The sequence below is a fragment of the Dasypus novemcinctus genome, chromosome 7 (genome assembly GCF_030445035.2).
Source record: "Dasypus novemcinctus isolate mDasNov1 chromosome 7, mDasNov1.1.hap2, whole genome shotgun sequence".
NCBI classification, from domain to species: domain Eukaryota; kingdom Metazoa; phylum Chordata; class Mammalia; order Cingulata; family Dasypodidae; genus Dasypus; species Dasypus novemcinctus.
In genome coordinates, this window is record NC_080679.1 from 26,244,463 (window position 1) to 26,261,191 (window position 16,729).

Here is a 16,729-nt window from a genome sequence, read left to right on the forward strand (position 1 = left end):
TGAACCCATTTTCTACTAAGAAATATTTTTTTGCCCCAGATATTTCTCCAGTTTGTTTTCAGGGCAAAAAAAAAGGGTATTTGACTTTATTTTTTTCCAAATAGAGAATATGGCAAAATTGAGCACATTTTTTTTCAAACGAGATCTGCCACCTGCTGCCCAAATCCCCAGGAAGTCCTTTCCTTTCGACGTGGAGGCGCCTGAGGTCTTGCCTGTCCTTCTCTCCCAGTGGTCCTTGGTGTTGAGGCCATTTTTGCAGTGGGAGTGGCCGTGGCATTTTCAGGCACACCATTGGCAATGTCCAGTGCTGGGACAGTCCCAGTATTTGTCAGTTGAACAACATCCCACCCTCGGAGTTTGGGTCATTTCATGAGACACTTCGTTTTACTGGAGTACATGCCCTGAAGCTGAAGCATCTGTTGGGTGTGACGACTAAGAGCTCAGTGAGGTGGGGTCACGGAGGTGCTGTTCAGGGGAGGGGAAGCAGCTGATGCCGCAGCCGTGGCCTGTACACGTGGCTGCAGCCTTCGGTGCACATTGTGTGTACTGGGTGCTGTGCTCAGGGCTTTGCAGTGTGCTGTATCACTCTTCATAATGCCCTCCGAGATAGAACTATTAGGACACTCATTTTACAGATGAGGAAACTGAAACTCAGAGAAATTAAGTAATTGGCTCAGGGGTACACAATGCTAGTTAAGTGGTAGTATCTGGATTTAAACCGGTGCCTGCTTGACCCCTGAGCCTGGTAGATGCAGAAATAACCTGAGTGAGAAGGGCTAGGTGTAACCATAGGCTGCATTAGCACAAACATGGTTTCCAGAAAGTGGGAGGTGCGAGGTCTGGTGCGTGTCTCCTAGGTCAGAGGGCCCACGTGGCTGCTTGTGGCCCCTTGCTTCAGAGTGATGACGAATAACCGGAAGAGAGTGCTCACGGTGGGGAAGAGCACCCGGCGGGCACAGCGGTCAGGGGTGGGGGTTGCCTGCCCCAGGGAGGATGTCACATCATAGCCAGCATCTGAAAGCTCTCGGGTGGGAGAGATTTGGCTGGTTTGGAGTCACCGCATAAGGCTGGTTAGTGGTCAGCACAGGGAGCTGGGTGTTTTTCCTTATGTTGAGCTAAAACCCCTCGCTACAGCTACCCACAGGTGGACTGGACTATTTGGGGAGGTAGTATGGGCCCCTGAGGGGAAATTAGTAAAGTATAGGTGGAACCAGTTTTCCTCAAACCTGGCTGCCTAGCATTCTCATCCGGGGAACTCTAAGGTGGGGTTTCCTGGGCCCCACATCTGAGGTGGGGCCAGGGGGCAAGTGTTTTGACGAAACTCCCCAGGTGCTCCTGGTGAGGCCTGTCCGTGGTGGCAGTGGAGGCCCACTGGACTGCGCTGCCACTCTCCCACTCTCAGGAGCTGTTGTCCCATGTGTGGTCCATGGCTAGGTATGTGGTAATTATATATAAAAGTTTTGCATGTGTTTTACGTACATATTAGAGAAACATATAGCTTACACACCAAACCTGCGATATGGATATTGATGCTCAGAACTAGTTTTAATTAAATTGTTTATTTTAAAAATTCACAAAGTAACAATGTAGATAGTGCTCTGATGTGCAAACATACCTAAAAGCATGGAAATAAAGTCTAGGCTGGCACTGTTGGGGAGGACAATGGGTTGGACAAGGTGTCCTTAACTTTTTCAAGAGGTAGGGGTTTATGGGTTAGTCCTTAGAAGACTCTGTGGAGGGCGAGGATAATTGCAATAGCTTGTCTAAATGACATCTTAGAATAACCCTGCTCTGCGCAAGCTGGAAGTCCTCTGTTTGGAGCCTGAGGCAATGAGCCCCTCTCCTGCCCTTCCCCTCCCCATTCTTCAAGATCTCTGACAAGTGGGCTGGGGACCTCCCACCCCTCCCTGTCTCATCGATGAACTTGCAGTTAAGATTGGAAGAGCGGCTCTCTCTGCCGCATCTAGCGCGAGGATGAAGACTGTTCAGGAAAATGTCGAGGTCACGGCGAAGGGACGGGCAGTCACTGTGAAGGGCCAGAGGAGCCCGCAGAGGGTCTTCAGTTCCATCACTGTGGAGCTCCGTCTACTTGGGGAGAAGTGGCCGCAGTTGGCACTCTGTAGTCACGCACAGCACTTGATCGAGGGTGTCGCCCTGGGCTTCCGTTATAAGATGAGGTTTGTGTCTGCTCCCTTCCCCATCAATGTTGTTATTCAGGGGAGGGGGTTTCTAGTTGAAACGTGACATTTCTTGCATAAACAACACATTCACACGGTTTGGATGAGGGCAGGTGTTGCTCGTTCAGTAGTTCAGTATCTCGAGCCCAGAAAGATGAGTTAATTCTTGAAGGAAATGATATTGAACTTGTATCAAATTCAGCTGCTTTGATCCAGCAAGTCACAACAGTTAAAAACAAGGCTATGAGGAATTTGTTGGATGGTATATCTATGTCTCTGAAAAAGGACCAGCTCAGCAGGCTGATGAACACGATGAGAGTTGTGTGGCAGCGGAAACAAGATGCCAGACCTATTTGTGATATTTTAAAGATGCAATGAAATTCATCTGTTAAAGAAAGAAAAAGATAGAAACAGAGGCAAGGCGGAGGGCTCTGGTACTATTTTTGTCTTGCCCCTTGTTTTCCTCCTTTACCCTAAGCAGCAGCCAGGGAGAGTGTGATGCTGGCCGTGGGGAGGGCCTGAGGGCTGGGGTGTCTGATTTCCTGGCACTCGGGCGCAGAGGGAGAAGTAGGTGGCCCGGGCCTGGCTTGGCTCTCCCTCCCTAGCCTAGGTACCGGGGTAGGGTGGCCGCAGCCCTGGTCCTAGCCTGTTTCTGCATCGAGCCTTGAGGTTTCTAACTAACAGGGGCCCTCCAGGGACCTCTCCAGGCCATCTCCTATCAACTCAGCAGGTGGGGTCAGGAGAGTCCATTCATGTGCAAATAAGTCACCACCAACCTGCCAAAGCGAGTTGGGATTTGGTGTCCTTTTTAGGGCACACCTGGATAACGTTGGGAACTTCAGGGCAGCTCCTATGCTCTTTGGCTGAGCTGCCTCCTCAGACCCAGCGATCCGGGATGACGGTGGCCATTGCCGACACCCCGAGAACGTTATTCTTTCTGTCATTCATGATTCCCACAGAGGGGAACAAACCAAATCTGAGTGGCCAGTCAATTGGAGGAGTCTGGGTGGCCTGGCGGATCAATACTTGGCCAGACTCCCACTGGCCTTCCCAAAGTTAGGGCTCAAAAAACTGTCAAGGTTGCTGGGCCCGAATCCAAAGCTTTGCTCTGAGCACCTCACTTGGGGGCTGGTGCCCGGGGGAGCTCAGGCCCCTCCCCAGGCTCGGTGGCTCCCCTGGGGAGGGGAGGTGCAGTTTTCCTGATTGAGATGCAGAAAGCGCAGGGGCTTGTGAGGATCGTTTTGTGTTTTTTCTTCCTTTTCCAAGCCAAGGAAGTGTCCTGGCTCCCTCTTGGCCCTGTGGGGGTGGGAGCTGGGAGGGGGGAGTTGGGGCCGGGAGGAGAGCAAGAGAGAGGAAAAAAAGACTTCCACCTTATTGTTCAGCAGCTGGAAAATTGTTGTCATCTGTTCTGCCTTTCATTTGCTGAGAGTAGGAAAAATATGTGGAAAAATTGGGGGGAAATAAATCTCACTACCTTCTTCGGCGCGCTCTTGCTTCCCTCTCTCCCCTTGCAGCCCCTCCCCGTGCTCCCAGCTTCCCTCTTTCCCTTCTCCTCAGGGGCCGGGGCTGAGCTGGGCGGGACAGAGCGGGGTCTGGGCGCGTCTGAGCTGGGCCCGGGGCTGGGCTGGGGCTTGGCGGGTCTGGCCACTGCTCCCTCCAGAGTGGAGGGTTTGGGAAGCCACTGTGATGTCATTCAAGAACTGCATAGCTACAGGATGATAAGTGAAGCCCTGGGGACCCAGCTGGCTGGAATTACAGACAGAGTTTTATCCCACTGCTTCCTACAAGCCAGAGTGAGGCAGAGAGGGGGAGAGAGCGCCGAGGCCGGCGGGAGGGAGGGGCGTGTGCGCTGTGTGTACAGCGGCAGGCGGGCGGCACTCGCTCCTCCCACCCCTGACAGTCTGAGAGAGCCTGAGTAGGACACAGACAGCGCTGGGAGCTGCAGCCATGTAGGAGTTATTTGAAACTTGAGGCACAAGGAGCAGAGATCAAGTCAGATCATTTCTTTCCCTCCCCTTTCTGCGGCTCCGTCCATCCAGAGGGTAAGTGTCTGCTGGGCACTTGTTCCATCTGGGGTGTCCTTCCGGGGCTCTCTGCCGGACTTGGGGGGACGATGGTGGGAGGGCACCTCCGGGCTGGGGTCCGGGACCCGCCAGGGCCCGAGAAGGGCAGGCGCTGAGTAGGCTGTGGTCAGCTGCCTTTGGATGTGGCTGACCTTGTGGTCTCTCGCCCGGACCTTGAGCGAGCCGGCCGGCAGGTCTGGGGGTAGCTGAGCTGGTGGGGGCAGTGTGGCTGAGTTGGTCTAACTCTTTTAGGGTAACGATTCATCCGGGGTGAGCATGGGGTGGATGGGAGGCATTTATTCTGGACCCTCCTGCTCTTCCCCCATCCTTGGAGTCCGCTCACAGCCCCCTGTGGCCACCCATTCATGGCTTCTCCTGACTTTGGCAGGGCTCCTGGCAGCGCGGCTGTCCACCTGGCCAGAGATCACTGAGTGCCCAGGCAGGCGCCCCGGCCTGGCAGAGAAGGTCTTAGGGTTGTTGTGGGTTTGGGAGCTATTTTTACTGTCCTGAGTGTGCCCGTGGAATTTGGTGCCTGCATGGGCCAAGGGCGGGGAGGTGGGAGTGCCAGCTCTGGTTCTGGTGCATGGTGTGGGAGCAGGAGGCCAGCCCCTGGACTCCAGGCGTGGGCCGTCATATGGCCCGGAGCAGGTCACTCACCCGCCAGGGCCCTGGTCCCAGGGGTCTGAAATAAAGATCACGATCAGGTTTTCTGCTCCTTCCCCCACCCCCAGGGGATGGTATGAATTCAAGCAAGATGGTATCTGTGAAAAGTGCCATGGGTCCTTCCTGGGGAGGGCCTGGGGACACATCCATCATCATCACTGGGCAGGAGCCCCATATATTATATGAGCGTGCCCCCACCCCCCAGGCTCGCACCGCCATCTTCACCTTGAAGCGCCATTAGGGGGAAGAGCACCCAACTCCCAGCCACAAAGACGAGTCTGGTTTGCACTTCTTTGCCCTGTGACCTTGGGTGACCCCAGGAGCCCAGTGAGCCTCACTGCCATCCCTGTGAAAATAGGGGTAGGCACGGGATTGGCTCATCCCCCAAGACTTTCAGCTCCCCAACCCCCATGGCAAAGCCCCCTTGGCTCAGTCCGGCCCCTCCCTCTCAGCTCCTAGCTCTGCTACCCCGACCAGGGCTCTGGAGCAGGGGAGGTGGGAGCGGCGGCAGGAGGGGGGTCTCCTTTTCATTTCACCTGGAATGCCAACTTCATCGTCTGGTTCCTTGAGGCCACAGGCCGAGATTCAGACTTGGCTTCATCTGTATCCTGGACCTCGTGCCTCCCTCTTTCTTTCTCGGAAGAATATGTATGTGTGTGTGTGTGTGTGGGGGGGGGTTGCTGGGAGGTGCCCGCTGGCCCCCCACCCTCCCTGGCTTCACAGAGGCAGGTCTGTGGGGCACAGCTTAGAACTACCTGTGGAGAGCTTGAGAATAGTCCTGAGAAGGCTCTTGTTCTCTGCTCTTCACTCCCTGAAAATGCAGAGTTCTCTCGGATGTGTGTGATTATCGGGAGGAAACCCAGGTTGTTTTGTGTCTATTCTGCCTCGCCTGGGCTTATCTGTCCCCTCTGTGCAGGACCCCAAGCGCCCATGCAGTGTCGCAGCAGTGGGCACCTCCCAGTGCTGATGTAAATCCCCGTCACGGCACCTGTGCTCTGCCGGCTCAGAGACTGTGTCTCTCTGTGTGGTTCCCCTCCAGAGGTTCACAGACTGCTCTGCACCCCCTAATTCTGCTGATCCTCAGAGATCCTGATGAAGCCCATTCCCCTAGAAGTTCCAGAGCCCTCTGCAAGCTGTGACTAACAAAAGGGCTGCATCAGTCCTGCTTGGCTGTGGGATAGCAGGCAGGGCATGAGCAGAGGGAGGAGAAGGCTGTGTCCCAGACTGAGCCATCAAGGTCCCAGCTCCCAATGTCAGGGTGTCTCAGGAAGGACTCCAGGTTGTGCTTGACCACGAGGCTGAGGTTCTCCACAGCCCTCCCCGTCCCTCTCACACCACCTCCCCCAGGCAGGTTAGAACCCAAAGTGTCCTCTGGGGTAGGCCCCTTCCCTGGCTCCTCCAGGTGCAAGGTGCTCCTTTCTGTGTGTGCTCCAGTTTCCTCTTGGATAGAGCCTGCTGTTCTTCACAGAGTTCCCGGTGATAAAGCAGAATCCCCAGAAGCAGCACCCTAACTTTCAGATGCTACATCTTTAATTGAAATCTGTAGATGGCTCTCAGGGTGCTTATCTACTCTCTGAAATTATTTGCAAAATGTGTGTGCATGTGCATTTTTCTGGGAAACTAATTGAGGGCTTTCACCAGATACCCCAGCATGCCCGTGGCTTAAGAAAGTTAACATCTGCTGGATTGGCATGCGGCTGGGGGCCTTGGGGTGGTGGTGCCATGGGGCAGGCTCTGGCTCAGCTGGTTTATAGGCACCTCCGTTGTGCCGGCCTGTGCTGCAGACCATTGGGGATACCCTTCTCTCATGCTAGTTTGGTTGCACTTTCTGCAGAGTCTCTGGTTTTCCTTCCCTCTAGGAGAAGCTTGGGAGCCACCTTGAACCTCTGATTTCCCACCTCTCTGGGTGACAGTGGCTTACAGGGCTCTAAACACCTTTCTAGGCTACTTAATGCAATGCAGGAAACATTAGGGAATATTTCATGCATGGCAGACACTGTACCCTAGGACTGTCCCGCACAGTCCGCAGGTTACGCATTGAACTCCAAGAGGCATGTTCACAGAAACCCTATTGGGGATGGCACCCTCTGGGCACCAGGTGCTGGGGAGAGAGGGAGAAATAAGACCTTTCCTCAAGGAGCACCCAGCTTAGTGACTGTCCAGTGTGTGGTCAGTGTCACACTAGAGACATCCGTAAGGGAAAAAGGGAACATGATAGAGGGGCACTGGAATCTGGGGGACTCCAAGAAAGTACTTAGGTCTAGAGGTCCAGAGAGGCTTGCTTCCCAGAGAAGTCAAACTGAGTCTGAAGGAGGGGAAGGGGCTTGCCAGGGAGGTTGAGAATTGGAGGTGGGGGTGGGGAAGGGCATTTCAGGTGAGGGAACAGCACATGCCAAGGCACAAAAAAGCAAAGGGCATATAAATAGTAAGAATGGAGTGGAGGGTGCTTGGGTACTGAGGACAGTGAAGGCGAGGCTTCGAAAGGCAGTTAGGGGCAAGATGATAAAAGGCCCGGCATGTCTGGCCTCTGGGAGATGAGAGCTGTTGAAAAATGAAACACTGGGAATGGAGAGAGAAGAGTGTAATGTAGAGTGCCTGGGTGTGGCAGGCCCTGTTCAAGGTATTTGAATCCTAGCTCCCGGATCCTACCACTTAACACACTTGTGAGTCTCTGCCTAGCAGCCGTGGGGGCCAGGCCCTGGTGGTGAAGTGGTTGGTGCACCCTGCCTTGGCGGTTAAGACGGGGACCATCCTTCTGAGTGCTGGCTGCGTCCGGCTGCAGGTGTGCGGTGGATGGGGACGCTTCCCTCCTTCCTCCTTTCCCGAGCCGCAACCCTGGTACCCATCCCCATCGTCTGGTTCCCCCGAGGCTGTTGTCCTCCAACAGCCCCAGCCCGGCCCCTGCCCAGGTCCGTCCCTGCCCCAGCCCTAGCCCCTCCTCACTCCTGGATGGGTACAGTCTGTGGCTAAAGGATTAACATGTCCAGAACTTGCTCTCTTGGCTGCCGTTTGGTGTAACCTCTTGACAAGCTCTCTGCCTCCCTGGATGCACAAGGTCATTCCATTCCCACTCCTACTTTTAAGGAGTTCAGATTCCCTTCTTGCCTGCTAGGCTCCCAGTCGCCTCTAAATGGCCTCTGTCCTGGGTGGGCACCATGCCTCTCCTTGTTGGCGCTGCATTGATTTGCCTCCATGTTCGGTCATTGTTGCTCTGAGTAATGTATTTTAATGAATAGTTTTTCTGCTAGATGTGGACCCAAAGTGCTTTTTATCATGAAGGGCCCCATCCTGAGAACCTTAATAACTCATTCACTATTCACAACAGACCTGCTGGATGGACAGGCAGGTGTTTCTTCTCCTTGAGTCATTTCCAAAGAAGGAGACTCTGTCTTCTCTTGCAGTCAACCAGGCTGGGGTCTTTCCTCTTTCATGGTTGGACCATCTGTCCTGACATTTAAAGAACAGAAATCTTCCCACTTCACATTAATAGGAGAACCTAGGGGTGGGTTCTTAATCTTAGAGTCCTAAGAGCTCATCACCTGGGTCAGCATCTCAAGGTGTTATTCACCTACATGTGCCAGGTTCTCTGGAGAGCTAGTTAAAATGCTGATTCTTGGCCCCAACCTAGGATATATTTTTTTTTACAATTCCTTGGAGGAGATTATCAACCTCAAAATTAGAAAACAACTGCTTTAAAATGAACTATCTAACCTTAGCAGCCCATGTGGATTCTTTTTGTTCTTCTTTAAGTCCGTTGGACGGACGGGGCTCACTTTCCCACATGCTGGCCTGTACTGGCCTTCTGGTACCACACACACCTCTGCACAGCTTCCTGGGAGGGAGCCTCAGGGAGCAGGTCCACATCCAAGTCAGCTGGCGATTTTTCTCAGATCTTTCCAAAAGCATGACTCGCACATCTGGATTACGGCCGCTGTGGAATAAGGGCCCCTTGGTGTAATCAAGCTTGATGTTGTGGGTGGAGTCCGAGGCATCCAGCAAGAATGAGAAGAGCCAGGAGATATATCCAGACAAAGCCAATGGGGTCTTGAGCAGATCGTGGACTCCTCACCTGCCCTAGAGAAATGGGCAAGTAGCCCATGAGATAGGAGGTCGTGCTGGCCTTGGCCTGGAGACCTGGGACCTGTCCAGCCTGGGCAGCCCATGCCTCTTGATTCTGATGCAGTTTATCCTTCTAATCCACTGCCACCCATGCCAGTCCCCATGGCTCTTCACCAGGCAGACTCTTCCCAGTATCCCATGCCCCCTCCCACAGGGGTTCCAACTCCCTCTCATCCAAGGTGGTGTTAACCTGAACCGACCACTTCCACGGAGGCTGCTGGGACTAGGAGTTGGATCTGGTGGCCTCGGTTCAAGAGCCTCAAAACCATCTCTACCCCTCCCCTCCTTTCCTTCCCCACTTGATTTCACTGCTTCTCCTCACTCTCCTTGCTTTCCTCTCTCTTTTGCCCTTCCTGTTTTAATAGATTAAAACCAAAATTGTGTTCTGGCTTCCTGTGGTCTCAGTAAAGAGCTCTTAATGTGGCTGTGATGGATGGTGGATGGTGAAGTGGGATAGCGAGGGGTGTGTACCTGTGGGGGGGCCGGGGGCACTTACCTTTTATCTCTGCTGGGAGGAGCGGGCTTGGAGATCCACAGGTCATGCTGATACGCTGGGGTGTGGTAGAGGCCTCACAGGGCTGGGCCATCTCAGGGATGGCACAGGATAAGCTGGAACATACAGCCTTTGCTGCCAGCAGGGCTGCCAGGAGCAACTTACTTCTTCTTCGAGGACAGCAAAAGATGTTTCCATTTGCTTTTAGCAAGCAGGATTTCATTAGAGAGGTCATACCTCTTTGATTTTCTTCCTAAGCCTATTGGCTTGGCAGTTATTATTCCTGATGCCGTAGTATGTGTCGGGGTAAATTACATGGTGGCATGAGTTTCATATGAACGTTTTGAAAGTTGATGGAGAATTGGACCTGGCCAGAAAAGGCAAGGAAGGTTCAAAATATCAGGTGTCAGTAGTCAGTGTGAATTTTCCCTCCCCACATTCGCGTTCTTAGCTCTGTTGCCAAGTAGCCAAAGGTCTGTTTCTGACCCACTGGTGAGCTGCTGGAGTGGGGCTGCTTTCTCCAAGGAGGAAAGAAGACTTTCAGATTCGGATTTTGCATCCAGTGGTTCTCCTTGGCCTCTGTGTCAGAGCGTGAAAGGGGAGGCTGTAGGACACGCTGCCCTTTGCGTTGTTGCTCTCCCCACTTCCCAGACCATGTGAGCACAGACTTGGGGACTGGTGGGTGTAGGGGATTGAGGAGGGACGGTCTTGGCATCTCATGAGGGCAGACTGCAGAGTGGGGCTGGGGCCAGCAGTGGGCCTGCTTCCTCCAGGGTCAATGAGAAGGAAAGGCAGCTATCTAGCTCTTCAGAGTCCCGAGCTGGCCCGAGGGGCCCCATCCTCAAGGGAGCTTCCCCTTTGATCTGCGTGGACAGGAGAGGCTCCTGACTCCATCCCTCTCCCCTCTGGAAGCAGCCAGCTGGAACCTCTTCTCTTGGCAAGCCTGGGAGAAGGAGCCCAGTTCCTTGGGGGGATGGAGAGGGGGAGGATTCGGTGTGAGGGCAGGCTCTCTCATCTGCCAGTTCTTTTACCCCAAAAGCAATAGTTGTCCTCTTTGGAGGCCGGCCTACAGCTCAGACCCCTTTAGAGACACTGCCAGGCAGCCCTGCTGGAGTCCTAGCAGTCTTTGGGGGCCAGGCACAAGTTGCAGGCTGCTGGAGAATGAGATGCCAAAACCCTCTCCAGTTCAGCCCGGTTCCATCCCTGGACGCCTTGGGCAGCTGCCGCACGCTGGGCCTGTGTCGCCTGGGGCTGGCTGAGGTCCTGGGGCCCCAGAGAAAGCTGGGGGCAGAGGATGGTGCTGGAGGGCCAGTGAAGGGGCCGAGCTAGTGGGGAGGGGACCCTGCGCCTGGCGGCTGGCTGTTAGCGCTCCGGCGACGTCACGGGGGCCAGTCTGTGGTTTGTGTGTGCGCGCGCTGACCAGGACGTTGCTGTTTTGCGGTTGTCTGATCCCTTGTTTCTGGCTTTGGGTTTCTGGATGAGTGTTTATTTTTAGAGGCCACCACTTCTGGCCTGAGGGCTGATCCTTGGGCCTGGTGGGGCATTTGCATCTTTTGAAATGTCTGTGGCTTTCAGTTGAAGTGTGTATTTTGGGGTATTTCTGCCTTGTATGTGTTTATCCTCCTTCGTGTGTGTGGGATAGGGGAGGTGGTATGGCATATTAAAAATTGCAGTCTTTGGGGTAAACTGGTTGGTATTAGATCCAGCTCTCAAAAGGCACTATGTGATTACAAGTAAATGGTTTCACCTCTCACAAACCTCATTTTCTCCATTTTAAAAACAGCACTATTACTGCACCCCTGGGATTAGAAATAACTTGTGTACAGTGCCTAGAGAGAAGTTCGATGTGCTTGCTGGTATTGTTATCATTGCTATTTGCATCGCTATGCACCTAGACCCTGCTTGCGGGCGGTGGCCCTGCTGCTGGGGCTGCCGCTCTCTACCGCTGGGGCACGTGTCTGGGTGCTCCTGGTTTGCGGGAGTGTCTCTGGGTGTCTTTGTGTCTGGTTCGCTGCGTGAGTGTGTGACTCCTGAGCGTCTGGGTTGGAGGCTGCGCCGTGTCTGGGAGGGGGCTTTCTTTCCTTGCCAACTGGGGGCCGGGGCTGGAGTGCCGGGAGGAGCCGTGTGTGCGTGTGTCGGGGCTGGAGGCTGGCTGCTGACTGTACAGGGTGTGAAATCACTGAGTTCTTCTGGGCGGGGGAAGTTCTTCATTCCTGAGTCAGCCCTCTGGCCCTGAGCCACCCAGCGCTCACTTTTTCCTTTCAGAGAAAGTGTTGCTCATGGGGTGCCCAGAACCGTCTGCAGCCCAGAGGACATGGGGGACACTGCTGCCTGATGAAATCCCCTGCCTTTGTGTTCTCCAGCCCTGATCTGCTTCCCACGCCATCCTGGCCCCTGAACCCCTGCAAGCGGGCCCCTCAGGCCGGCTTTGCTGAGCCCCGCCGTGGCCTGCCGCTTCCAGGGGTCCCCGGGCTGGCTTGGAGCAGTGGGGACCCAGGACGCCTGCCGGCTGTGCTCCTGCGCCGCTTACCTTCCCTCGACCAGCGTCCCTTTCCCTTGACATTCTGGGGATGGCGGTGCAGGTGCAGGGATTGGGAAGGAGCGAGCGGGGCTGGGGGAGGAACCAGAGGGGCCTTGGGAAATGTGGTGGTGGGCAGAATGAATGGCATTTTATTTGTGAATGGTTTAGAAAATGCTTTGTGTTGAGCAAGAGGCAAACTCAAATGTGGAGGTGGAGGGGGGGTTGCCTCAGAGAATCTCAGCTCGGCTCCCACCCCCTGCCCTGGGCACAGCGAACCCACTGCTGCACCCCTGTTAGATCTCCGTGCTTGCACCCCTGTGAGGTCGAGGTGATGGCTACCTCTCCGGGGGTCCTGCCTGAGCTAGGGAGGCAGTTCCGGGAATCAGGGAGCAGCGGTGGACGGGTCTGCCTCGGGGAGCAGGAGGGGCTGATCATGCTTTGCGTGGTATCCTTGAGCTGATGATGCCGGTGATAGTGTGCTTATAGCTCCCAGCGGACCAACTCTCACCACATCCCAGGCCTGGGCGTCAGCACATGGCGTGTGTCTACACTGAACGTTGTACGTCCAATGAGTATTAGCAATTCCGTATATATAAGTTCCACCTAATTCTGTGATGATTCCCATTTTACAGGTATGGAAACAGACCCAGAAAGTAATTCCTGTGTCAATGGCCAGGTAGCTAATAAAATGCCAGAACCAAACTTTGCCCCAGAAGCAGTAGTCCTCCTCTGCCTACTCTTGGACTTCTCAGCGTGGCCGTGAAGCCGGGAGTTGGTGAAGCCTCAGCCCCAAAGCCCGGGAGGGTCCCTTGTCCTCTCCCTCTTACCTGCCTCTCTCTTTCAGGGTGGCGAGGGGAAAGGTTTTAGGATCTGGAGAGCAGAAGGGCTCGGCCCCCTTCCCACAGTCTCCCCCTGACTCTGCCGTCTGCTGTCTCCCCTCCGGCCCTTTCCCCTGCAGAGGTGGTGGGCCACACGCAGGGGCCGCTGGACGGGAGCCTGTATGCCAAGGTGAAGAAGAAGGACTCCCTGCACGGCAGCTCGGGCGCCATCAACGCCCCGCGCCCCACCCTCTCGGCCACCCCCAACCACGTGGAGCACACGCTGTCGGTGAGCAGCGACTCGGGCAACTCCACAGCCTCCACCAAGACCGACAAGACGGATGAGCCTGCCCCGGGCCCCTCCAGCGCCCCTGCTGCCCTGAGCCCCGAGGAGAAGCGTGAGCTGGACCGCCTGCTCAGCGGCTTCGGTTTAGAGCGTGAGAAGCAGGGCCCCATGTACCACGCCCAGCACCTCAGTTCCCGCCAGGCGGGGGGGTCTGCCGCGCCCCCCTCTGGCCGCCACGTCGTCCCAGCCCAGGTGCACGTCAACGGCGGAGCCTTGGCCTCTGAGCGGGAGACAGACATCCTGGACGACGAGCTGCCCAACCAGGACGGGCACAGCGCGGGCAGCATGGGCACGCTGTCGTCCCTGGATGGGGTCACCAACACCAGCGAGGGGGGCTACCCCGAGGCCCTGTCCCCACTGACCAATGGTTTGGACAAGCCCTACCCAGAGGAACCCATGGTCAATGGCGGGGGCTATCCCTACGAGTCTGCTGCCCGGGCGGTCCCTGCCCAAGCTGGCCACACGGTCCCCATGCGGCCGTCCTGCTCCGCGCAGGAGGGTTTAGCGGGGTACCAGCGGGAGGTGTCCCACCCAGCCTGGCCGCAGCCAGTGACCACCTCTCATTACGGCCATGACCCCGGTGGCCTGTTCCGCTCCCAGTCCTTTCCGGAAGCCGAACCCCAGCTGCCCCTAGCCCCGGCCCGGGGAGGGAGCAGCAGGGAGGCAGTGCAGAGGGGGCTGCATTCGTGGCAGCAGCTGCAGCAGCAGCAGCAGCCTCGCCCACCTCCTCACCAGCAGGAAAGAGCCCATGTGGAGAGTCTGGGGCCCAGCAGGCCCGGCCCCCAGCTACTGGCAGAGACCCCAGTCCCCCGTCTCCCTGGCTTCCTGAGGGAGGCCTCCCAGCAGGAGATTGAACAGTCCATTGAAGCCCTGAACATGCTGATGTTGGATCTGGGGCCCGCCTCAGCGGCTGCGCCCCTGCACAAGTCCCAGAGCATCCCAGGGGCCTGGCCGGGGGCTTCCCCCCTCTCTTCCCAGCCCCTCTCTGGATCATCCCGCCAGTCCCAGCCACTGACCCAGTCTAGATCTGGCTACATCCCCAGTGGGCATTCCTTGGGGACCCCTGAGCTGGCCCCCCGTGTCTCCCTGGAGTCCATCCCGTCTGGCAGGCCTTACTCGCCTTACGATTATCAGCCGTGTCTGGCTGGGCCTAACCAGAATTTGCGTCCGAAGAGCCCAGCCTCCTCCTCCTCCTCATCTGCCTTCCTTCCAACCACCCAGAGCCCTCCAGGGCTTCTGCAGCCTCCAGCCTCTCTGCCTGGCCTCACCACTCAGCCTCAGCTCCCATCAAAGGAGGTGACTTCAGACCCATCCCGAACCCCGGAGGAGGAGCCTCTGAACCTGGAAGGGCTGGTGGCCCACAGGGTAGCAGGTAAGAGCCGCAGGGACCTGAATCCTGGGTGGTTCCTCCTTACTCCCTCCACCCCTTCCTGTTTTGGTCTTGGTTGGTCTTGCTGGTGGGAGGTGCAGGCATGGAAATCACCTCTTGGGAGGTCCTGCTTTGGCCTGGGGAAGAGGCTGCCAGGAGCTAGCCCATTGGTCACTCCTTCCTGCATGCATGTTGTCTCCTAGGCAACAGGCCTGGCACTGGGACTCAGAGATGACGTCCCTCGGTTGCTGCCCTCCAGGACAGGCACACAGACTGAGTCTACCCCAGTGCAATGTGCAGATGACTGATGTGGGCTCCAAGTGCCCAGCGGAAAGCAAGGCTTATCATGAGGGCAGTCTAGCAATACTTCCTGGGGGTGGTGACTTTGGGGCTTGAGTATAGATTTTCTGGACTTCTGTGACTCCATGCAGTGTCCTCTATGCTCAGACTTCAGTTCCTTGGGAAGGCATGGAGAAGGATGGAGGGAGGCCTCTGTAGACTCTCATTCCCTCTGGAGCCCTCCCAGAGACAGCAGCGAAGCCCGAGAGGGTATCCTGAAGGTCTTGGGCTCTGTCTGTCTGTCTGCCCCTGGTGGGGCCTTCGGGGTGTGTCTCTATTGCTGGGGAGGGAGGGCAAGGTCTCTCTTCTTGGTCAGCTTTCTCTTAGCCCTTGTTTTAGGACCAGCACTGTTTGGGAAGCAGGCACTGAGAAAGGTCTGTTTCTCTGTCAGGATGGGCTTATTTTCTGGAGAGAGGAGTGAGAGTAGGATTACCAGAAGAGCCTATTGGGGAGATCAAGGCAAAAAAGCCCCCAGGAGGGCAGAGTGCCCAGTGCTGCTGGGAAGGACCTCTGTGGGGCTCTCTTCCTTCCTGCTGACCTAAGCCCATGGCCATTCCCTGGGACCAGGCACACTGGGCGGGAAACCCTGTGGGCTGATTTTCATGTGGCTGTGAAGCCCAGCAGGGGAGGACCATGAGACTGTGGGGTCAGGCGGGCCTGCCCAGAGCCCCTCAGCTGACAGCGTGGTGGGAGCTCAGGGAGGAGAGCCTGGGCAGCTGGCTCTGCCCTCCACCCCTTCCCTAAATTTAGGGGAATCTGAGTCACCATGCCAGCTACAGGGAGGGAAGGAGACGCCCTCTCTGGGGATGGACGGTGGGTTTGGGGAAGCAGCTGAGGGACAGGCCAGCTGGCTCCTGGGTCAGGTCCAGGACCTGAGGGTGCAGTGCAGGGTGCCCAGTTCCAGTTCTGCCTCCACTGGCTTTTTTGGAGATTTAGAGAATGAGCAGGCCTACCCTGGAGCTCCCGGTTTTCAGGTCATCATGGATCTTTGGAGCAAATACTAAACTCAGGCTCCAAGGGCTAAGGGCTTCCTGGTGATTTGCTGCCCAGCCTCACCTTTTCTTTTCCTTCTGGGAAATGGGCATTGTTACAGAGCCAAGACCTCAGACCGCTCACTTTCCTTAGAGTCCACTGTCTAATTTCCTGCCTCCAGTTAGGGTGGGCTTCCCCCCACTTCAGACCAGCAATGGCCTCACAGATCCCCAAAGGCCCTCCTCAGTGATGCCAACAGCCCCAGAGCCTTCCCCTAGAGTCAGGGTTCATTGGAACCATACCTAGAAGTTCACCTGGTCTAAGGAACAGAGAAGAGGGCATGTCCTCTCCTTTTAGCCCAAACATCAGAGATCAGACATTTGCTATCCCGAGAAGTCTGACCTGCTCTTGATCTGGCCTGGGGATGTGCATTTGGCACTTACCAGAGGTCAGGGTCTCTTGAAGGCCTCTCAAGTCACCCAAAAGGACAGATCCAGTCCTGGGTCATCCTTCAGGAGACAAGTGGGCCCTGCACATGTTAGGCAGAAAGGACAGATTGGATCCTGAGGTGGTAACAGAGCCGGGTTCATGTCACTGAGTTACCTTTAGAGTGTGTGCAGGAACCTCACAGTAGGATGTGGATAGGATGAAGTCTTCTTGCCCCAGGAATCAGTCCTGTTGGGAGTGGCTCTAGGTGGTTAATATCCCAGTGCCACGCACCTCCTTTCCCCTCACAATCCCAGATTCCAACCTGGGGACACAGGGACCTCAACAGGAACTTCTGTTTTTACCTTCACCCTCCCCTGTCCCTCTGGGATGTATGGAACACTTGAATGGGGATGCTTTTTC

General features: G+C 55.9%; 1 protein-coding gene across 31 annotated transcripts in view; it reads left to right on the plus strand.

Moving 5' to 3' along the window:
• TNS1 (tensin 1) overlaps positions 1–16,729 on the plus strand; it is a 216,761-nt gene that overhangs the window by 158,604 nt on the left and 41,428 nt on the right. For 29 of the 31 annotated variants that reach the window (XM_058300129.1, XM_058300130.1, XM_058300132.1 and 26 more), the window contains one exon: positions 12,995–14,572. In XM_058300129.1, the coding sequence (XP_058156112.1) occupies positions 12,995–14,572 (1,578 nt within the window). The remainder of the gene's footprint in view (positions 1–12,994; positions 14,573–16,729) is intronic. The other 2 variants (XM_071216130.1, XM_071216131.1) reach the window with 1 other exon arrangement.